Raw genomic sequence first — 24,480 nt, forward strand, 5'->3', positions numbered from 1 at the left:
ATGAGGCTCAGAGGTACACTGGATGGAGATAATGGAGAGATAACACATAGACCTACACAAGATCAATAACAGTCTGGGTTTTCCCAGAGGTTACATGGCCAGTCTTCTACCTCTTACGTGACTTCCTGTTTGCTGCCATGATTATGCAAGCTCAGTGCTGGGTGTCCATCAGTACTTATGGGGAGCTGCACAACTGTGAGCTGCAGCTGAGTTCACATCAACACCCACAGGATGAAGGACACACTCTCACTGATGCTGCTACTCAGCACCATAGCCTGTGAGTGTATCTGAATGGCAAACCACTATTTAGATTGGTACTAGAAATGTAGTCTGATAATTTGACTCTTGACTTTATTCAGCAGTGGTGAAAGGTGAAAGCCTGGAGTCCATTCCCTCCAGTGCAGTGCTGAAGAAACCTGGTGACACTCTCAGTCTCTCCTGTAAAGGATCTGGGTTTGACTTGGAAGATTATGACATGCACTGGATCAGACAGCCTGCTGGGAAAGCACTGGAGTGGTTGGGTGCTATTTGGTACGATACAAGTAAAACTGTTTATGCCCAAATGGTTGAGGGGCACATAGAAATCACCATAGACAACCCCAACAGCATGATGTATCTGAAACTGTCTGGTATGAGGGCAGAGGACTCGGCTGTGTATTACTGTGCAAGATACCACAGTGACACAAACACTGAGTGGAGACGTACAAAAACATTCAGCCGTGCAATGAGCATTTATAAAGATTACCATCAGGGGGGCAGTGATGATCCATAGTAATGTTGCAGTAAAGTCAATACTACGTTCTCCACCCGTGATATCTGAATAGGGTGACCCAGCCCAACATCCTACCCAATTGCTGGCGTGATGGTAGGAGATATGGAGGATGTCGGTTGAAATTGGATCCAGTGGACATGTAGTAGGACAACTATGTTAGGCGCCTAGACAGTTAAGGCCAGTTCAAACACAAGATCCGTGACGAGACGAGCTGCAACATTCTAAAAACCAGCAACTTTCTGCAACAATGTGTTCTAAAACTGGGGCGTTCAGACCACTGCAACCATAGATATATATTGATTAATTTGGCTGGATATTTTCGAAATGAATCCACATGCACATTGTTTTTGTACAGCTGCTTCACCAGCTCCAGTCACTGTGGCTGTCGAGCGCAGTAGTAAACAGCAGTGTCCTCTGCTCTCAGACTCTTGGCCTCTAAGTACTGTGTGCTGCTGGAGACGTCCTCAGTCAGGGTGAACTGGCCTTTCAGAGACTCTGCATAAATAACAGCTCCTGATCCAGAGTTCAGTCTCCCAATCCACTCCAGGGGTCCTCCTGCTTTCTGTCTGATCCAGTGTATCAAGTAGTCTGTCATGTCAAACCCAAATATTCTACAGGAGATCTTGACTGTTTCTCCTAATTTCTTCACCTGAGCAGGAGACTGGTCCATTCTCTCTTTGCATTTCATTTCTAGAAGTTGACGAGATACAGAACAAGTATTTCTTCATGATGCCAGCAGATATACATAAAGTGCTAAAATACTATTACATACAATTAATGCTAATAGTATCACACACAGTAATATCAAATTCATCATTGTGTTACCAACATCAATTAAAAAAGTAAAATAGCTAAATATGCAACATGCATTGTTACCTTGTGCACACAACAGCATGAAAAGAAAATGACAAGTCCATGCTGCCATGGTGAAGTGGAAGTGTGTTAATGTAGTGATGATCAAGGTATTCAGCATCCGCATTCATAACGAGCAATAGAGAGTGTGTGATTAGATGAAGGCATGTACAATTCTGACTTTACCTAGACCGCCCCTTTAGATTGACTGTGTGTTTAACTTTGCTCATCATTCCATAATTCTATTGTAAGGATAATTTTTCATTAACTAGTTTTGTTTATTGAAGTGTTATTATTTTTTAAAGTGTTATATTTTACATGTATATTTATTTAGGTGTTATTGTAATAAGTACTGTGTCATGGCAAACTGAAGTGAAATGATTTGCCAAGCTGTGATGCAAGTATGAATGTACAGTAGTGTAGATATGATTGTGATAATGATGCTAACAAAACACAGATTTCTTCTTAATGAAGTGCTGGACTGCAGGAGGGCTTTACAGAACCTCACCTCTGACAGTCTTAAAACAGTGAAACAAATGCTTTCTGTTACAGTTCGTAACCTTGAGCTATCGGTTGCCGTCCCCTCCTTGTGCACCCATCCTTTCTAATCACTGGTGCCCCCTATAGGTAGCCAGATGAAGTCACAGCGATGCAGTACTATGGCTGTGTCCAGAAGTCAAGCGTGCACACTGGATAGTACCTTCTTTCCAGTAGCGTCTTAGTTAGCTTGCTCCTCAGTATGCGTCCCTACCTACATTTGGACAGCACTAACTAGTTGGCGTCACCTGACTCGGGGAGGGGGGTGTGTTGACGATTTGCATGACGTGTGGAGCTTGACCTGCGCTGCGCAATGGATTATGGGATACCTGAGGGCAAAAAAGATGCATCGATGCACGCTTGGAAATCACGCCAAACGAAGTACCCAACTAGTGAGCGCGCTTGACTTTCGGACAGTCTATTCTGACGTAACTTCCGGAAAATGCACACTGCCCAGCGTGCGTACTGATGTTTCAGACAAAGCCTATGTGTTATATGAATCAGGGGTGTCAAACATGCAGTAAGGCCCACCAAGAGGTTTCGTACCTGCTAGATGTAATACATACAGTACACAACTCTTATCGACGCTTTTTTCTTTCTTAATACAAGTAAAACCATCAAAAAAAGCAGTCACTACCCAAGTGTACTTATCCTGATCCTAGGAACAGGGGAAATATTTCATGGCATGCTGGACCGTGCCACCATGATGCTCCTGCCAATGACTGAAAAAAGAATGGATGCATGAATGAATGAATGAATGAATGAATATATTTGTCATATCTGCATGAAAATTATCTTTGGTTTCAGAGTAGTATAAAACACGTAGGAGATATAGTGCAGACCCATTCCTGCCATTACACATAGATATCCACAAGACACAGCACATCACATGTGCCCCCCTTAGTGCGCACACACACATGCATACACTACACATCAGATGCAACGGACGCAGGAGCTCCTTCTCCCAGCCTTCCCGGATTTTGCTTAGGAAATCTGACGCTCCTGGGAAGTGGGTGCCAGTGCAGGGCTACTTAGCTTTCTCTTCGCTGGAGTACTCATCCCTGCCCCGTGTTGAGGAGGCGATGGCTGCCTACCTCACCCCACTGGGGTCGTCGACCGGCAGGCAGAGCCTCGCTGCCCACAAAGCCCTGCTGCGTCACGGCTTCTCTGACAGTGCAGAGCTCTGAACACCACGACACTACTGCAAGTGTGCAAGTACACCGGTGGGATCCTCCACTACCCGGACGCCTCGGTGACCTCAGCCAAGCTCCATTGAGCTGCGGATTGAACTCTTCATGCTATGACTGATGAAGTGCTCTGAGATGCCCTGAGATGGCCATGTGGGCCCTGCTCTGGGTTTCCTATAGCCCATTCCTTGTGCCTGTGTGTCTCACGCTGTCCGACCTACCAGATAGAGAGCGGCATTTCCTCCTTGATGCCCTGATGTCACCTGAAGGCAGAGAGATCTCAGTGCTCCGGGAGTGATAAGAGGCCACCCAGAAGGATGCAGCGGCTCCAGACTCTGCTCCCATGCAGAACCTCCACCTGCATGTGCGGGACTGCTGGGGCCCCTGATGACTGCGCCTCCATTGTCCCATATATACGGTGTGCTGCATTGAGAGCTCCAACCCCTCCTGCCCACTCTCATCTGAAGTCACCACCTCCATCTCTTCTCCCCCAGGCAACAAGTGATGGTCCAGACGGAGTTGACCCGGGCTCTGTGCGAAGGGCTCCGCGGAATCTTGTCCCTGACTAGCATGAGAAGTCGCCCGCTCCAGCTTCCTGGAGCACGACACTCCTCTTCCCTCCACACAATGGTGGCCTTGGCCTGGCTCCACGTATTATTCACTGGTGCATGATGTGCCCCCCCCTCCCACTCTCTTGATAAAAAACACACACTTCCCCTTACTCATATAAACCCACACGTGGCCATGCTGGCCCCTGTGGATCCCCTTCTGCCTCTGGTGCCGACATGCATATCATTTCTGCCAGCATCTTGCTTTGCTGCTCACTTGTTGGTGCATGCTGTATCAGTTTTGTGCACGGTGTCAAAGGGATACAATTTGCACACCCTCCACCACACTTCACAGTAGTGCTGCTGACCATACTACACTAACTAAAACATACCCATACACTCACACACACCACCAATAGCACCAGAACCAGTACCAGTTTTTGTGTCTGAGCAATCGCCAGAAACTATAAACTCAGGCATTGTTTCATGCCTGAGTTTATTGTTTAATTGTTTCATTGTCATTGTTTCATTGTTTCACCAATTAGCATGTAGTTAACAACGCATCTACAGGGGCGCACCTTGCCGACAGGCATGGCAAGCAACTGCTTGGAGCCCCGAGCCGTTAGGGGGCCCCGAGACCTCAGAGCGTTTACTGGTGCGACAAGCGATAATTTCGTCAATAGAGATTGAATGGTGGGTTACGTGATTTTGTGTGCTCCTGTCCTGTCCTGTCTTACAAATAGTAGCCTACATGTATGCTATCGGCTTATAAACAGTGGATCTGTGTCCAAAAGAGTGCAAACAATCCACACATATTGAGCCCGACTAGCGCAAAGTGCATCAAAAAAACACACCCATTCTTCACTGTTACATTGCTCCGCAATTATTAGTCGTATATCGAGATGAGACCGGTATTGCACGAACGAGCAGAAGCGGGGCTTTCCAACGAGACTAGGCACTTGTCTGTAGCCTACGATCAAGTATGAAAGTCATGAAGTTAAATCAAAGTATATCATATTTACAGTCTATATTGCTCTGCATACACCCGCACATCCAGTCTCGCTTGAATTACTGGCAAACCCGGCATCGCACAGAGATGCTACGCATATCAGATGAAAGAGGGGAAACAGAGCTTTCCATTGATACCAAATACATCGATCCTTTTGTGTTATAAAAACAGACGAAGTACAAATAATAATGTGTCATATACTAGCTCTCGTTTGATTTACTCGTGAAATCGCGATCAGAAAGATGACACGCATGTCAGATGAAAGAGGAGAGCTAGAGCTATCCACACAGATACTAAATGCAACCTTTTAAGTTATAAAACAGACCAAGTGACAGCAAAATAATAACTTCATTTAGCTCCACTTACCCTATGTTTTTGTGTGCGATAATAGCTGTTCATAATCCAACGTTATCATGTGTTTCTCTATGGCAAGGCACGTTCATAATAGCATACGGTTTTGAGATCCTATAGGCTATAGCAAACTCCTGTATGGTATCCAAATCAAGACTCATATTGCATCCAAATTTGTTTGACAAATAAACACTTTTTTTGCCTTTACTTTGTTCATTGCAATGCAGTAAAATAAATATTATAGAGAATCATCATGTGTGCACGTCATGTGTGCTACAACGCAAACAAGTCAGGTCAGATCAGCTTATTTCTGGAAGGTAGGCCTACACACCACATATTTCTGTAAATTGCTCAGACCCGTATTCCTCCATCATGGTTCTTGCCATTTACAGAGCAGTCAGGCCTATACAACCAAGTCATGTCGAGCTGCTTGCTGTGGTGAGATACATGTCAAAATGTAAGAATTTGTATAGTAGCCTGCTTTTTGAATTTGTATTATTTAAAAATCTAAAATAAATCAATGCAAGTATTTATGCATGCCGGGGGTGGGGGGGGGGGGGTGGGGGGTTGTGTAAGTAGGGTCCCCTAGGATTTTTTGCTTAGGGCCCCCACAGACTCTAGAATCGCCTCTGCGCATCTACAAAAGAGACAGATCAGGGGCGGATCTATGCATCAGTGTAAGGACAGTCCTTGCAGCATAATCACGAGCTTACCTCTCACCCTCATCCTTCTGCTCTATGTGCCATGTAAGTGTAGCCAGCCCAGTGGGAGCCCTATAGGGCAACACCGAACTTACATGTCATCCTTCTGAGTGCAGTTCTGGCCCGTGCTTGACGCTTGACTGTGGTGGCTGGGCCATAATGAACGTTTTTGTTTTCTTCTTCAGATCTCCATGGTATTACCCTGACCTCGTCTCCAAATCAGGTCAAGGTTCCTGGTGACTCGGTGAGAATATCCTGCAAGGTGTCTGGCTATGCCCTCACAGCTCACGGCACAGACTGGATCCGGCATCCTCCAGCCAAAGCCATGCAGTGGATTGGAATCATGTGGGGTGGCGGCTCCACTGCCTATTCAGACTCCTTCAAGAGCCGCTTCACCATCAACAGAGACAGCGCCAACAACGTGCTCTACGTGGACATCAGCAGCCTGCAGACCCAGGACTCAGCTGTGTACTAATGCGCCCGCAGGGCACCGTGCTGCAGCTCAATGGGAGGCCTGCACAAAAACACCAGGTGGATACACTTACATTATGAGCAATACAGTATAAATATATATATTTAGTGTAAGTAATATACTTTTATATTTTGATAATATACATCAGGTCCATTTATTTTATTTTTAATGTCCGCTCTGTCAGTCAGCTGTTATATCCAAAAGTTTGCAGATAGGTCAAACAATATTCAAGTTCTTTAGAACTTGTTTGAAGGATCTGTGAATTTAGAATTGTTAGAATTTGTCTAGAATGTGCTGTTGCGCAGTTAGAATTAGCACAGGCTAAGTTAGAATAGCATGTTCCCCCAGAAAGGAGCAAGACTAGACAACAGTGTTTTCTATTCCCAGAGGGGGGCAGTATAACGTATAATAATGTTGATAATACTGTAAGTTGATTTAAAAAGTAAATATTTATCATACACTGTGTAATGTAGATGCAATGCATACTTTATAGAGGAAGGATATACTTAAATATCCATACCAAAACATTCTTCTGCAGGCATACAGTAATCATGTCAATCATTATGTCAAATTGTGGGGTTCATGAAAACCGTTTAAAGTCCAAAAAGTATCAAAAGTTATACCTTTGGAAAATACATTATAAACATCCAGAATTCCTTTCTTAGAATCATGAAAACTTTGCATTAGCAATAGACTTATTTTGACTAGCTCAGTTGTTTTCTTTTGGTCCACAACAATGTCTATGTGCGTGTTGGACTGTTAATTTGCATGGTTTCCATATGCAAATGAGTAGTCCAACAGTTAATCAGTAACAACACACACACACACACACACACACACACACACACACACACACACACACACACACACACACACACACGAATTTCATATCGACCACAATAATAATAAAGATAGATGTTTCATTTGTTGAGTATGTGAAAACTCAGAAGTGTTTGGCCAAATGTTTTTTCCAGATGTCCACATGCTTCCCAGAATATCCAGCCCGGTCATCTGTCAAATGTACAGTGTGTCGTATTCGGTGACTGGCTATGGTTCAAATTGGTGGACAGTCATCAGGGAAAACTCTAAAGTGGATCAATATTGTCTACTGGGATTGTAGAATTTTTTGTCGGAAATGGAAAAAGAAAAGATTATGATTTTTCTAGACTTACAGTAATAACTAATTAATAATGTATTTATCACTTGTGGTCTGAACAGAGAATGGCAATGTTAGTCTGGTCAGTTGTTTGCATTCACTTGTTTAATTTAGGACATTTCCCTTGAAACTAGAGACTGTTTTCAAAAGATTTTGGAAAGTTGTGGATGTACAGAAGAACAGGCTTAACATTAATGCTGCAGGAAGGGCTAGTTTCACTCGTAATGCACACATGTTTTTCATATTCTCATATATTAATTTAGTGAATACCTGCCAGTGTCTTCCTTTCCAGTTAAAAGAGAGCATAGATGATCTCCTATGCAAACTATTATCACCTCAGTCAACATACAGCATGGGTCATATACAGTGTACTGTGCACCAGTCAGACCTGATACCATGTCATACTGACTTAGCAGCACAGAAGCTATCAGCTCAGGTATGTTTTCATGTTGCTTTACCGGTTGATACAGTACATTGTCTTGTATGATTGCTAGTTGAGCTGGGAAAGTCTTCTGTGCAGTTAGGCCAACTATTTGGAACTCTCTTCAGGACAGTTTGAATTTGAAAAGGCAAATCCAGTGGGATAAACTACCGTTTTAAAGTTAAAAAAATATCTGGAAAGATTCGATTTTTTTTTACAACTAGGGTCACCTGTGACATTTAATCTGTTTAACACTATTTTTCCTTAACTTTTAGGGGATAAGTGTTTCCGTCTTTACCATGAAGTGGAGTGCTATTCATCTGCTGGCTCTCATTGGTGAGTCAACACAAATCTCTGCCCTTTTCCACAACGGTCTATAGACGTAGGGCCTACCATAACGTTGCAAAAATGAATCCAGCCCGTCAATTTTACTTTATCACCTACTGTACTTCATCCCTGACTCTTGGCCCCTAGGGACCAAGTGCTTTTTAAATGCAACTTGCCATTAAGATAGTTAGCAAGTTAACTCTGGGGTAGCAAAAACCAAAGTTTGCCGCCTTCACGTAGGCTACTAGAGATCACAGCATCCACTCGAAGGCAAATCGGCAGATACCGGATCTCAAAGATGGCAGTTTTTGGCCGCGTGCAAATATTCCATAACTATGCACGCACGTGCATACCATAAAATATTTAATATATATACAGACTATTCCTTTTGCACCCATTTCTTGTTGCCCTGCCAAATTAGCCAAATGCCCACCCAAAGATCACATCCTGGTAACCCCTCTGGTGACAGTCCTATCTTTTATAGTTGCAGAGAGTATATTTAAACATTCACATCTCAATTTCTCAACATCCCCTACCCTCAACCCTTTGCTCAACACTCTACAAGTTGTGATGTGTACAGTATACGATGCCTCCGTGCAAATGAATTTATAGCCATCTCAAGGATGAAATTCCATGAATGCTTGTAAGTTTAGTAATACCTTGTAAATGGTTTATTAACGCACCTCATTATACAGCAGTACCATAGAGAGAGAGAGAGAGAGTGAGAGAGAGAGAGAGAGAGAGGGAGAGATGAACTGCCAACACTGTTGTATCTAGCCTCGGATGCATTTGTGATATTTTTACCACTTACAGTACTTCATTTCACAATATCTCCAAATAACAATAGCCAGCCAGGAGCTAAAGGCAGGGATTACACTAAAAATAACAAAGTGGCAGCAGGAAGCGTAGCACAAGTCTCAGACCATAATAGTTCTTATCTTGTTCCTAAGTAACACAGACGGTTTGTCTAAACTGACAATACACTCACGTTAGGCTTTGAAAGTTGAACCCAGTTCAATGCTCAGCTTGTGCAACTGTTCTGCTGTAGCCTGACGAGCCAGACCCACATCAAGATGTAGGGTCTGGACACTCACCGTAGACAGGGCTAAATCGGAGGGGTGGGATAAACAGTTGTCTTTCAAATTCCCTCCCCGCAATAGGATAACGCTAAACGAATCATCTTCTTGTTTTCAAGTAGCAGGATGCGTAACCTTCCCTCTCCACGCAATAGGATAACGCTAAACGAATCATCTTCTTGTTTTCAAATAACAGGATGCGTTACCGTCGCAACTTCTGGTCGCATGTCAGTCACCATTATGTTAAGCCCACCCACTGACTCTATACACGCTGTGATTGGCCCGCTTTTATTTTCCATTTCTCAGCTCCTTAGCTCTACGGAGCGTTGCTAGACTACCCCGCCAGCCAAATTACATTTGCTGCCGCTAGGGGTGTCTAGATTTCTAGGCTAGTTCTGCTGTTGAACCATGAGAACAACAGGAAACCTTCCACTTAACTGGTCAGTCTGATCCCTGCCTAAAGGACTAACTTGTAAGGAAGCATGTAATATCTGGACAGTACTAATAGAGTGAATAGGCCTACTGCCTTGCAAATTATTAGTGTTGAAATGGAATCGAAATACAAACATACATTTAAAAGATATACAAAACACAAGTTATCCAGCCAATGTAAGACGGTTTATAGTTTGAAATAAACTAAGTGGTACATTTTATTATTTTGAAGTTAAAAACTAAAAAGTTGAAAATAACTGTTAATTGCTAGCCTGGGTGTTCCCTTGCTGCCTTGCATGCAATTTGATTCGCGCTGCTATAAGGCAGCCTGGAAACTACTGCCCTTTTTGCTTCAGATAGAGGACCAATCACAGAACAGGGGGGAAAGCAAGACGACGATGAGCTATGCACAGACACATTTGATAGACATCTGTGGCGCCCAATAAATGGATACTGGGCATTTTTTCAAATACGAGAAGTGGTGGCACTAGCCAGGCTAGTTAATTGCCGTCCTTAGCTCAAAACGTTATTGTTGGGACAATTCAGCGTCAAGTCAAGTCAAGTCAAGTCAAGTCCAGTCCAGTCAACTTTATTGTGTAACTTTTTTCCATTTCATGAATTGTAGCAGATAAATATCTCATTCAAATATTAAATATGAATGACACATGTACAGTACCTCACATTCCTACATCTGCAACCATATCCTTTTCTATAGGGCTGACCTCTTGTGCTACATCTGAACTCACAGGCCAAGGTAGGAGTTTGTACATACTCATCATCATATCAATAGACTGTGAACTTCTATATCTAGGCTACAGTATTATATCTAAAAAGTATGTAAGGATTTCATAATATATCTATCAGAGAAGTCATCACGGCCAAGGGTACTACTTTATTTATATTTATGTTTATGTTTTGTTTAGGGGTGTGCATATACATCATCTACTATGATAATGATAATTTTGATGATGTGTGAGTTGACATTATCGAGTAGAATTTTTAAAACTATGGCCAGTTTGGAAACGGCTGGTTCCGCAACTGTCACAACTAAAGTAGGGTTGAGTGTCAGTTGAGTGATAATACTGTATGTGACATACAGTAGCAACAGAAAAGACTAAAATACAGTAAGTGGTCTGGTAGTTGCGCTTAGAAAATTGATAATGTGCAGACAGAGTGATCCGAGTTCGAATGTAGCTTTAGGTAGGTGATTTGTTCCGACGTAGGCCTATAGCCTAGTGCCAACAAAATTTTGCCTAATTGGTTCGAACAGATGTTAGAAAGTTACATAGCGTTTAGGTGGGTTATGTCAGAGCCATAGAAAGAGAAAGTTGCGACACTCTTTGATGTTGCCATCGCACGATCGAAAGTTCCAAAAAAGCTGCGCGCGCTGAATGGCTGAATCGCAGGAGGGTGGAATGTACTTCTGGATGCTGGAGGGTGTAATGAATTAACTGACCAAGAGATTGGCTGTTAATAGTTTCAAAACTCCCATAACGCGGACGTAGCCTGGAAAAAGCGCTGCCACTTTTTCCTATGTAGGTCTATGGGAGTGTCGCCACTCTGTTTTATCTACTGCTCTGGGTTATGTCAGTGTGGTTGCCATATTGCCGGGGGTAACACCTTACTGTCTGGGCAACACTACTGTCTCTTTCCAATCCGAGACACCCGTTTCTCCAATGACCTCCAGTGATTTAACAGTGATTGCCTTAACCGATATGGTGGCACTATTTACGTTCTGAATCTGGAGCCCAATGTGGTATAGCTTTCTATATGGTTGTGGCAATATTGTATTACTTCATGGTTGCTGAACATTTGATTGATTTTAATGTTGTTGCCTGTTTTACTCCAATAAAAATGAATTGAATTTTCGCTATTCCCCTCCACACCTCAATATACAGGTCTGGAAAAATTAAGAGACCGCTGCACATTTTCTGATGTCATCCTACGGTTGCTGAGTGACATTGGAATGCGTTGATTTATTTTAAAAAATGAATATGAAAAAAAAAATCTGTAAAATGTTCCCTCCTCAGCAGCCATAGGCCTAGATATTGCCTTCCTGATGGATGGATCTGGGAGTGTGAAGGCAGACAACTTCATTGTCATGAAAACGTTTGTAAAAGATTTGACTGCAAGTCTCCTGGAGTTTAATACCTCTGTGAGTCTGACTCCTTCCTGATTCAATACAATTGCTGGCACAGCTGTGATAACATGATTACTGTAATAAACAGTCCAGATATTCATTTATGTTTCCAGAGGACATTGCACTGTATACTGATTTGATTTCATTATGCAGTTTGCCTTTGTACAGTACTCCTCTAAAACCATCGTCCACGTGAACTTTCATCAGTTTCAGAGAACAGGATGGGAAAATCAGGTGGACATCATCCGTCAGATAGGAGGAGGGACAAATACTGCAGGTGCTATTCAGACAGTTGTGTAAGTCTTACACTTACATAAACCACTTTCATCTTTTTTAACTGCTCATTATGGTCCTGTATTCGACGTTTACCATGTATCCACTCTGAACATTTTTCATCAAAACTGGAAAGGTTTATTTGCATTGTTTTTTATAACTCAGGCTGATGTGAGCTAATTAATGAATCTCTATTATTTATGGGGAGCTGATAATATTATGTGATCATTTGAGGTATATATCATGAATCTATACTCATTCACAACACAGGAACGACCTATTTAATTCTTCTGCCGGAGCGAGACCTGATGCTCGTAGAATTCTCATTGTCCTCACAGATGGGGAATCCTCGGATGCGTCAGACTATCCCAGTGTCACAGAACTGGCTGATAGAAAAAATGTGTCTAGATATGCTATTGGGGTATGTACAGTAGAGCTATCTCTATATGTTTACTTTCACTCCACTGCACCTTAAAGCAAAGCACAGATAAAGCACAATAATTGTGCTCCCAGTTGATTCTGGGATCTCGGTGTTTGATAGCACCTTGAACGACAAGTTGACTATACGGTAGGGGTGCAACGGATCGAAAAAGTCAAGGTTCGGATCGTTCCTCGGATCAAGAGTCACGGATCGGATCATTTTTCGGATCAGCAAAAAAAAAAAAAAAGACAAGACAAGACAAATAAATATAGTTTTGTCTTTGGCGGGATGTTGTAACGTGGCTCAAACACTTTCAGAATGTGTTTAAAGTAGGCTAGTGTTGTCACGATACCAAAATTATTGTTTCGATACCGATAAGTCAAGAATGACTTTTTCGATGCTTTTTTACAATTTTAGTTGATTTGGTGTTCTTATATTGAATATTGTGTGATCATTCACACCAGTGGCCATCCAAGATTCTGCTTGACCCTCCACACACAATCTGCATAATTACTAGTAGCTACAAATGTTTAGTCATTTGTGTAGGCCTACTGATTTAGCTATCTTTAATGTGGTGTGGAGGAGTGCGCATAGGAGGTGTGTGTAATTGAGTCCCTGTCGCTTTAAGAAATACGTGAGGGTAATTAGGCTTCAGTCTCACGGTTTTATTCTTGAGAAAATAAGTTGGATATAGTGCATGATGACAAGGATATTTCATTAGATAAAATACATGTTAATAAAACTAACAAGTCGAAGATCCCTTTCTGGGATCATCTGGGAAAAGAGATCAGTGTCTTGCAATGCTCCTTTATGATTTTAGTGAGCACAAGCTATCTCCAGATGTACAAGTTAGCCAATGTTGCGTAGCTTATTGCTGACATTGAACCCAACAGTAGGCTATTCCTGACCTGTCCTCATCTCAAACACATCAGGTGATCTGGACTCACATCACCACATGCAAACTAGGGCTGACACATCAACACAGATACACTACCGTATATTGTCAAAAGTATTGGGTCACCTGCCTTGACTATGAACTTCAGTCACGTCCCATTCTTAATGCATAGGGTTTAATATGACGTTGGTCCACCCTTTGCAGCTATAACAGCTACAACTCTTCTGGGAAGGCTTTCCACAAGGTTTAGGAGTGTGTCTATGAGAATTTTGACCCATTCTTTCAGAAGCGCATTAGTGAGGTCACACACTGATGTTGGATGAGACGACTAGCACTCAAATTACTATATCATAGCATAGGTAGGTGCGCAACAAACTTGAGATGTAAGTGTGCACAAACGAACTTGATATTAGGCTATTATTGTGTTGCTGCTATGCAGCCACATCAGCACTTAAACTAGCAGCCATGTAGGCCTATTGCTGGTTATGGCATGACCGCTAATAACGTGTGTGAGAGCAGAAAAGACGCGCAGGCAGGCTAGGGGAGCAGAGCAGGGAGGGACTAGAAGCTAGCCTGATTACCATCGACTTTCAAAGGCTCTGCGAGACTTTAGTCTGACCAACAGCCTGTACTAACACGGTTTCTTGCAAGCGCTGGTTGACCCGCCTCCTTTAAGTGCCTCGATTTGCTACTGGTATGTCAGAAAGCGGTTTGCCGAGTTTAAACCAATAACAACACTCTTTCCTCTGCCTTGAACACGCCTCTACCCAGAGCCGTTGGAGCTGCTCAAAGTTGATTGGTTCTCGACCAAAGGGGGCAGTTCCGCAGATTTCGGGAACTCAGAAATCGTTCTCAATGAGCAGTTGGCCAGACCAGCAGCAAAAGCCTGAAGGCGTTGCGTCACTGGGAGGGCGTGCCAGGCTAACTAGAAGCATGCCTTGTGGACACGCATGTTACTTCAAAAGAACACACGGACATTATTATTAATAATTATTATAAATCAATCCGCGGATCATGTGTGTGCCGAACCGAAGATACTGATCCGAACGGATCACGGATCAATGATGATCCGTTGCACCCCTACTATACGGTTGACATTTTTCCATTAATTCACAAAATCAAATAATGGACTTGGGTGTGATGCGCAAAATGCTGCCAGAGAATTTCCCCTTACTGTATGTGAGATGCTCATTTTCTTCCTTATGTGGCAGATTGGAAATGCCTTTGACAGTCTGTCAACAAAAAATGAGTTGAGGAGTATTGCATCTTCACCAGAATCAGACTACATGTTTAAAGTGGACAGCTTTGAGGCACTGGACAACATCACCAGCAGTCTGGTCAACAGCATTACGGTCATAGAAGGTCTGTACAAATTTGCATGCATTAGCACTTGCACATAGGCTTGGCTAGCCACCAAAAAATGAAACATCTTTGTCTGGCAAGGGGTTGCTGTGGAACTTTTTTGGAACTATGATTTTTAACCTAATGGTCTCTCGATGTAGATTAACTATATACAGCTCTGGAAAAAATAGGATATCACTGCAAAATGATCAGTTTCTCTGATGTTACTAGTATTTGTTTGAGTAACAGTCATGTTTTATTCTATCAACTGCTGGCAATATTTCTCCCAAATACAAATATTGTCATTTTGCTACCTACGCCGATTTGTGTACACATATCGTAGCCGACCTTGAAGTGTTAGTGGCAGACTTTTGTAGCCTATACATCTCAATAGATGTTTGCCATAATATAACCTAACTGACGGTTCATCTCCATCTCATGTTGTAGTTCTATCATACTGTGTCGTCCATTCCAACACGTTGTCAATTTGGCCAAACCGATAAATGAAATGAATACACTGGTAAACTGGCGTCTTTCCTCGCCTGCCATTAACTGAGAGGGGGTAGGGCCAAGTAGTAGCCTAGAAGTAGACGTCATTCTGTAAACATTTGTATTTGGAATAGTTTTGCATTCCAGTGTGTATGGATATATGTTTTAATCGAATGCCGTGTAAACGCGATTACAAAAACAAGCGCATAACAAAATATCCGCAAACGCATAACAAAATAAACTCTAGATACGTAAACAAGGCCTTAGAGTTGGTGTAATAACCCTGATGGTCAATCATAGCTTTCATGTATCTTGGCATGTTTCACATGTTTTTCACAGTGCTGTTCACATTGCTGTGACTTTATGCTTGACCTGGCACAAACATTCAATCAGCTCAGCTTTGGTTGTTGGTTCATGAACATCCATCTTCCTCTTGACCATATTCCAGAGATTTTCAATGGAGTTCAGTTCTGGAGATTGGACTGGCCATGACAGGGTTTTGATCTGGTGGTCCTTCATCCACACCTTGATTGACTTATTTGTGTGGCATGGAGCATTGTCATGCTGGAAAAAAAATATCCTCAGAGTACATTGTCAGATCAGAAGGAGGCAAGTTTTCTTCTACGTGGCTTGATTCACGCGTCACAACAAGACAAATCTGCCCAGTTCCAGCCTTGATGAAGCACCACCAGATCATCTCCGATCCTCCACCTAATTTCTCAGTGGTGTATCGTATCGTATCGTATCGTATCGTATCGTATCGTATCGTATCGTATTGTATCGTATCGTTATCGGCATCGTATCATATTGTATCATATACGAGAGCTCTTAGACTCAAGATACTGTCAGGGCCACGTCCGGTACCTCGTGGACTGTGAGGAGCATGGTCCAGAGGAGCGATGTTGGGTGCCACGATCCAGCACACTGGACCTCAACCTCATGGCAGAATTCCATTGAACTGGTGATTTTTCCAGTTAGCCTATTAGCCTGGTTGATGCTCATTGAGCTCAATGCAAATCAAACAGGCTATAGGCTAACTGGAAAAAAACACTGTGCCAATCTCTAGCTATAGTGAAGGGTATGTGATGATGTGGAGCTATTTTAATTCCAAAGGCCATGGGAACTTTATCGGGATGCATAGTATCCTGGATCCATCAAATAGCTGGCCTTTAAAAGTAAAAACATATAAAAAAAATCCTCCTGCTCCTATGGGAATTTAATTTAAGTATTCAAATAGCCTACTTATGCCCCCTGAACATTTATTTATTTACGATACATTCTTCAATCACATAGAAAATTGGTGTTCTAAGCGGTTGAATTTGGACTCATTTTTTGGAATTAAGGCATTAAAGCTGCCGTCGGCAGCATTTTTTTTTTAGTAATATTAGCTTGAACTGTCATGGGATTCTGGAGGTAGAATATTAAATAGGCTGTTTAGGAAAAATTCTGAATTCACTAGCTCCCTCTAAAGCCTGTAATCGTGCTCGCAAAAATCGAGTGCTCCCTATTTTGTTTAAAGGGATATTCCGCCATTTTTGGAAATACGCTCATTTTCCACCTCCCCTCGAGCAAAACAATCGATATTTACCTTGTTCCCGTTCATCCAGCCATTCTTTGAGTCTGGCGATACAACTTTTAGCTTCAGCCTAGCATAGATCATTGAATCGGATTAGACCATTAGCTTCTCGCCTGCTAGCTTCATGTTTAAAAGTGACTAAGATTTCTGGTAATTTTCCCATTTAAAACGTGTCTCCTCTCAAGTTAGAAAGTGCAATAAGACCAACTGAAAATGAAACCTGGCGTTTTTCTAGGCTGATTTGACATGGAACTACACTCTCATCTGGCGTAATAATCAAGGCAACTTGCAAACGTACCATAGGCGCAGTGATATCTTACGCAGCATCTGAAAATAGTCCCCATAGACAACAAGCAGTAGTAGTGCCAGTAGCTGCAAGTTGCCTTGATTATTACGCCAGATGAGAGTATAGTTCCATGTCAAATCAGCCTAGAAAAACGCCAGGTTTCATTTTCAGTTGGTCTTATTGCACTTTCTAACTTGAGAGGAGACACGTTTTAAATGGGAAAATTACCAGAAATCTTAGTCACTTTTAAACATGAAGCTAGCAGGCAAGAAGCTAATGGTCTAATCCGATTCAATGATCTATGCTAGGCTGAAGCTAAAAGTTGTATCGCCAGACTCACAGAATGGCTGGATGAACGGGAGCAAGGTAAATATCGATTGTTTTGCTCGAGGGAAGGTGGAAAATGAGCGTATTTCCAAAAATGGCGGAATATCCCTTTAAGCAATCACGTTAGGGGGGAGGAATCGCTACTGTCAGTCACAGCTTGCGCACGCTGCTATCCAACCGCTGCTACTCTGCTGCTCACGTAAACAACCTCGTCTACAGAGGGGGAGGGGTTTGAGGGGCAGTTTGGAGCTTGGAGAGGTTGGGGGAGGGACCTGAAAGTTGAATCAGTTTGAATTTTCCGACTTTAGACTCGGAATTTTGAAGGCTTGCCGACGGCAGCTCCTGAGACCCTGCGTCCTCGTACAAGGACATTACATAGGCTCTATTTTACCTTATGCTTAATTTTTCTGAATAAAAACCTGTTGTCCTCATATGTGGACACTTCATTTTACCCTCTAGTGTTATCAAACACTCAATACAATGTTTTGGGAAAAAGCAATATGGCGTCGATATCCACCTCCACGTTTTACCGGCATACGCGTGAGAACTATCGTCATGGTAACGTACCAATGAATGTTATGACCAAAGATTCTAGAACAGAGCTCTGTTCTAGAATCTTTGGTTATGACATTGAAACTTGTTTGTATATGTTTGTGAACAGTTTAAGTATGATATGGCAACAAGTTTCCCTCATTTTGATCATTGCAAACAGACCAGGACGCGTTTAACTTTATTGTCCTCATACGAGGACATCGGGATTGAATGTATGCATAATTTCATTTTTAGGCTACATATTACATTGAAAATTGTCGTTCATTGGCCATATCAAACTACTGTAAAACAATAATGAAGTGTGAACATAGACATAAGAGAGTAGCCTGAATAAATAAATCCATTTAAGGAATTACAAAATTAAATTAATAAACAAATAAGAAACAAATACAGCAGAACTGTTTTGCTTCAATTCATTGTGGATAGACTTCTCTCCACATGGGTGTGACCCACACACACAACTAACATTTACAAATAAACACTAAACTTAACCAAATTAATAACAGGTCATTTATGTTCAATAAAACCATTGTTTTCTTAATAGTTGAATATTAGGCACTTGTAGTACAGACATGAATATTCACATTCTTTCTGGACTGGCAATCTCATTGTTTTTTTTATGGTAATAGAGACCCAATGTCCTCAAACGAGGACATTGTTTTTCTCAAAAACTACTTGCTGTAGAGAGATGATTTTTTTTTTTTTTTGTATGTTTATGAAGCCCTAATAAGGCAAAATAATGGAGTGAAATTAAAAATGCATTCAAATTTACACCCCGGGTCTCAGGAGGTTAAGATCATTTGTCAAAAGATGATTTTATATTCCTCTTTTTAGTCAACTTTAGCATGGGGTCAAATACTTATTCTCCCCACTGTATCTGGACCACTCAGAAACATAGAAGGAAGGCAGTCCAACAAAATGGATATAGGCATAAAAAGTAATATGCTAACATTATATAATTAATATGAATAGCTAGCTAACCCTTTAGTATACCTTGTAAAAGGTTTGTTAACCCATCTTATTAAGAGGTACCATTTTGTTTGTTTGAATTAGGTTACCATATATATTTTAACATTTCATGAATTATAAAGATGTAAAGATGCCTCAAGAGATAGGTATACTGTATCAACATGTACAACACACTACAACTTGTCCACAGGAAAGACCACCACAACTTCACCTACTACTACATCTGAAGTCAAAATTCCTACAAGCCAAGGTAGCAAGTAAAGGATTTAGAGCTTTGCAATGAACTAAATGATATTGTGTCCATCCAAACCTTCATTTGGAGGAGGTTAAGGGATAGTAATGCAATATTGGTTGTTTGAAATATCATATCTGTTGTTTGAAATAATGAATGATAATAATTGGGATTAATAACATTAAAGGAATAGTTCGGAATTTTGGAGGACCTCATTTCCAACTTTACCGAAGTGATATAGGTCGGTGTAGTGCCCTATATGTGGACATATAGGGCACTAGGTCGGTGGAGACCGTTTTTATCGCGTTTACCCCCTTCCTTCAGTTGCAGCGTCCCCCTTTGCTAACGCTGGTTCTTAGCTAACACATTTCTACGGTAACATCAGTCTGACATCAACAACAGTCTTACTCACTCCACCGCACACCCGAGACAAGTCAATTAAAACGTCAGACTATCGATATACGTGTCCGTGTTGATAGAATAATTTTAGAAATAAAACTAACCTTGCAACTCAATGATTTATTACATTTTGAGGGACTAGTTTCTCAATATCAATCCGCCACTGCCATACAAGGAACAGAGTAGGCTATTGCAATGCGATGCAAGGTTCGTTTTATTTCTAACATTGTTCTATCAACACAGGCATGTGCATCGATAGTCTGACGTTATAATTTATTTGTTTCGGAAGTTCTGTGGAGTGTTTTCAGTGGCAGGCTGGATGTTACCGTTGACTTGCGTTATCTCGGCACCCGGTTAGCACCAGATGAACGCTGCAACTCAAGGAAGGGCAGAAATTCACTGAAAATGGTCTTCACCGACCTATATCACCCCGACTAAGTTGGAAATGAGTAGCCTGACGACGTCATACTCAATTCTTATCAGAATATGAGTCTGAAACTGCTCCATTCAGCTGCGATTATGGGGCGTGATTCAACCGATACAGTGCGGATGGGATAGCTCTGCAGTCATTGGATAGACCAAACCAAACAGAACAAGTTATTGGCTGTCAGTATCTGCGAAATCTAAGACAGAAATATGTAGCAGGGTAGGCTATGGAAAACATCCTCCTTCGTTTTTAAAAATAATTCCTTCAAACTGTATGCAATGAACAGCTGGGGAAGTGTGTCGTTAACCCAACGAGCAAACAGACATTTTTAAACAAACGGGAACAACATCACCCAAACATGCTGTTTTAACCATAGACAGTAAAAGATATGGACAGAGCTATCACGTAGACGGCAGCAGAGACCGAGGAAGCAAATTTCAACGGTTTTTTTAGGTCTTCTTATTCCGTCATAGGTCTCCTGCGCAGGCTCAGTTGTCGTACATGTGACGTAGGCACGTAGTCTGACCGAGTCTGACCTATGGCGACGCTTTACTCTCGCTAGACGCATGCGCCTTTAACACTTTAGCATTGACTTCGGAAAAACGTTAATTACTCAGCCGATACGACAGTTACGAGATTATTATGTCAATTTCACAATGTAGTATGTACCCCGACAATAGAAAATGTTCATATAAAGGCTTAAAACGCTTCAGCTCTAACGTAATTTGATGTCAAAGTGGCGCTTACGCCCCATAGGATTCAATGGAATGGCCAGCTAGCCACGGTCTTCTCGTTAGCATGGCGGCCGCCATACTGTCTACACTCTCAGAACGTTCGCTGCCCCCTTGGTTTTAACTGGGTGGAAGTGAAACTGAAGTTTTCCCACATATCCTCGTTGGTCTAAGTGTTCAGAAATAGTTGTGCGAATCCGTAATAAAACCTCCGTTTCAATAGCTAAGATAAACGAAAGGCCAAACTGCATGAACAAATTATGCATTCATAGCCATAGCGTTTCTGTTGCAATCAAAATCAACCTAAGCGAACATGGTCTCGCACACCCAACTCGTTGAACGAGGACGCATGCAGCCGTGAACGTCACTGCTGTTCATATGTCAATCATCACGTAAAGCCCGCCCTGTGAAATGTGATTGGTCCGGGCCGAAGTGTATCTCGAATAGTAGCAGCTGAACGGAGCAATGCCAGACCGAAGTTCCCTGCAGAAAAAGAATGGAGGCGGGGCTAAACTTCGGTCTGGCATCCAGGCTAGGAAATGAGGTCCTATGTCCAAAATTCCGAATTGCTTTAAGCATGGATTTTGTTGCGTGAATGTAGATGTGTGCATATACTGAGAGAGAGAGAGAGATGTTTGGATTTGATATATATATATATATATATATATATATATATATATATATATTTGCCAATGAGATGTAAAGATACCTCAAGAGATATTATGTTGTGTCAGCATATACAATACACTACTAGGCCTATAACTTTGTCCTCAGGAAAAACAACAACTTCACCAACTACATCTGGAGTCACAATCCCTACAAGCCACGGTAAGATAATGTGGATGTAAAGAAACCTCAAGAGATATTAAGGTATGTTAACATGTACAACACACTACTATTACTTTGTCCACAGGACAGACAAGTACAACTTTACCCACTACCACATCTGGAGTCACTATTCCTACAAGCCAAGGTAACAGAAGTAAAGGATTTTGAGCTTTGCAATTAACTGAATTATATTGTGTCAATCCAAACTTTTATTTGGAAGAGATTAGGGAATATTAATTCATATTGGTTGTTTGAAATGATGAAGGCTTAAAAGGTTTAACCATGAATAAATGTGGCCAAATTAACAGTTTTTCGCTCATGTGCGGCACGATTTTAATTTACAACATTAACGTGTGAACAGGAAAAAATCCGATTCCGATTTTTTTCAGGTTGGTTTCAGGCCTCACATAGATATGGGGCACATGCACATACACTACATTGCCAAAATTGGCTCATTTTTTTTGAGTAATTTTGAGTAATTTTGAGGGGCAGTTGCTCAGACCTTAAAAAAGGGCACCCCCCCACCCCCCTAAAAAAAAAACAAAAGAAACCCCAACTCATCTCTTGGCTACGACGGCGTATTAGGGCCACGTATATATATTTTTTTCAGAGGTTGGGGGGCAATATTCAGAGAAAAAAGTGGCAAATTTACGAGAAAAAAGTGGCAAAATTGCCACTTCATGAATATTCACATTCTTTCTGGACTGGCAATCTCATTGTTTTTTATGGTAATAGAGACCCAATGTCCTCAAACGAGGACATCGTTTTTCTCAAAAACTACTTGCTGTAGAGAGATGATTTTTTTTTCTGTATGTTTATGAAGCCCTAATAAGGCAAAATCATGGAGTAAAAATTAAAAATGCATTCAAATTTACTCCCCGGGTCTCAGGAGGTTAAGATCATTTGTCAAAAGATGATTTTATATTCCTCTTTTTAGTCAACTTTAGCATGGGGTCAAATACTTATTCTCCCCACTGTATCTGATATGGACCACTCAGAAATATACTGTAGAAGGAAGGCAGTCCAACAAAATGGATATAGGCATAAAAAGTAATCTGCTAACATTATATAATTAATATGAATATAGCTAGCTAACCCTTTAGTAATACCTTGTAAAAGGTTTGTTAACACATCTTATTAAGAGGTACCATTTTGTTTGTTTGAATTAGGTTACCATATATATTTTAACATTTCATGAATTATAAAGATGTAAAGATGCCTCAAGAGATATTAAGGTATACTGTATCAACATGTACAACACACTACAACTTGTCCACAGGAAAGACCACCACAACTTCACCTACTACTACATCTGAAGTCACAATTCCTACAAGCCAAGGTAGCAAGTAAAGGATTTAGAGCTTTGCAATGAACTAAATGATATTGTGTCCATCCAAACCTTCATTTGGAGGAGGTTAAGGGATAGAAATGCAATATTTGAAATATCATATCTGTTGTTTGAAATAATGAATGATAATAATTGGGATTAATAACATTAAAGGAATAGTTCGGAATTTTGGAGGACCTCATTTCCAACTTTACCGAAGTGATATAGGTCGGTGGAGACCGTTTTTATCGCGTTTACCCCCTTCCTTCAGTTGCAGCGTCCCCCTTTGCTAACGCTGGTTCTTAGCTAACACATTTCTACGGTAACATCAGTCTGACATCAACAACAGTCTTACTCACTCCACCGCACACCAGAGACAAGTCAATTAAAACGTCAGACTATCGATACGTGTCCGTGTTGATAGAATGATTTTAGAAATAAAACTAACCTTGCAACTCAATGATTTATTACATTTTGAGGGACTAGTTTCTCAATATCAATCCGCCACTGCCATACACGGAACAAAGTAGGCTATTGCAATGCGATGCAAGGTTAGTTTTATTTCTAACATTGTTCTATCAACACAGGCATGTGCATCGATAGTCTGACGTTATAATTTATTTGTTTCGGGTCTTCTGTGGAGTGTTTTCAGTGGCAGGCTGGATGTTACCGTTGACTTGCGTTATCTCGGCACCCGGTTAGCACGAGATGAACGCTGCAACTCAAGGAAGGGCAGAAATTCACTGAAAATGGTCTTCACCGACCTATATCACCCCGACTAAGTTGGAAATGAGGTCCTATGTCCAAAATTCCGAACTATTGCTTTAAGCATGGATTTTGTTGCGTGAATGTAGATGTGTGCATATACTGAGAGAGAGAGAGAGAGAGAGATGTTTGGATTTGATATATATATATATATATATATAAATTTGCCAATGAGATGTAAAGATACCTCAAGAGATATTATGTTGTGTCAGCATACATGTATACAATACACTACTAGGCCTATAACTTTGTCCTCAGGAAAAACAACAACTTCACCAACTACATCTGGAGTCACAATCCCTACAAGCCACGGTAAGATAATGTGGATGTAAAGAAACCTCAAGAGATATTAAGGTATGTTAACATGTACAACACACTACTATTACTTTGTCCACAGGACAGACCAGTACAACTTTACCCACTACCACATCTGGAGTCACTATTCCTACAAGCCAAGGTAACAGAAGTAAAGGATTTTGAGCTTTGCAATTAACTGAATTATATTGTGTCAATCCAAACCTTTATTTGGAAGAGATTAGGGAATATTAATTCATATTGGTTGTTTGAAATGATGAATTAGGCTTAAAAGGTTTAACCATGAATAAATGTGGCCAAATTAACAGTTTTTCGCTCATGTGCGGCACGATTTTAATTTACAACA

The 24,480-nt window shown here is 41.4% G+C and overlaps 1 pseudogene and 1 gene segment (V, D, J or C); both read left to right on the forward strand.

The window, feature by feature from the left end:
• Window positions 1-772, forward strand: LOC134075849 (immunoglobulin heavy variable 3-33-like). The segment is given in 2 exon segments: window positions 1-13; window positions 363-772. Coding segments are annotated over 2 exon segments (423 nt in total).
• Window positions 773-5,923: 5,151 nt separating this feature from the next.
• Window positions 5,924-24,280, forward strand: LOC134075850 (Ig heavy chain V region 3-like; annotated as a pseudogene).
• The last annotated feature ends 200 nt before the right edge of the window (window positions 24,281-24,480 follow it).

This window comes from Sardina pilchardus, chromosome 3, assembly GCF_963854185.1.
Source record: "Sardina pilchardus chromosome 3, fSarPil1.1, whole genome shotgun sequence".
NCBI classification, from domain to species: Eukaryota; Metazoa; Chordata; class Actinopteri; order Clupeiformes; family Clupeidae; genus Sardina; species Sardina pilchardus.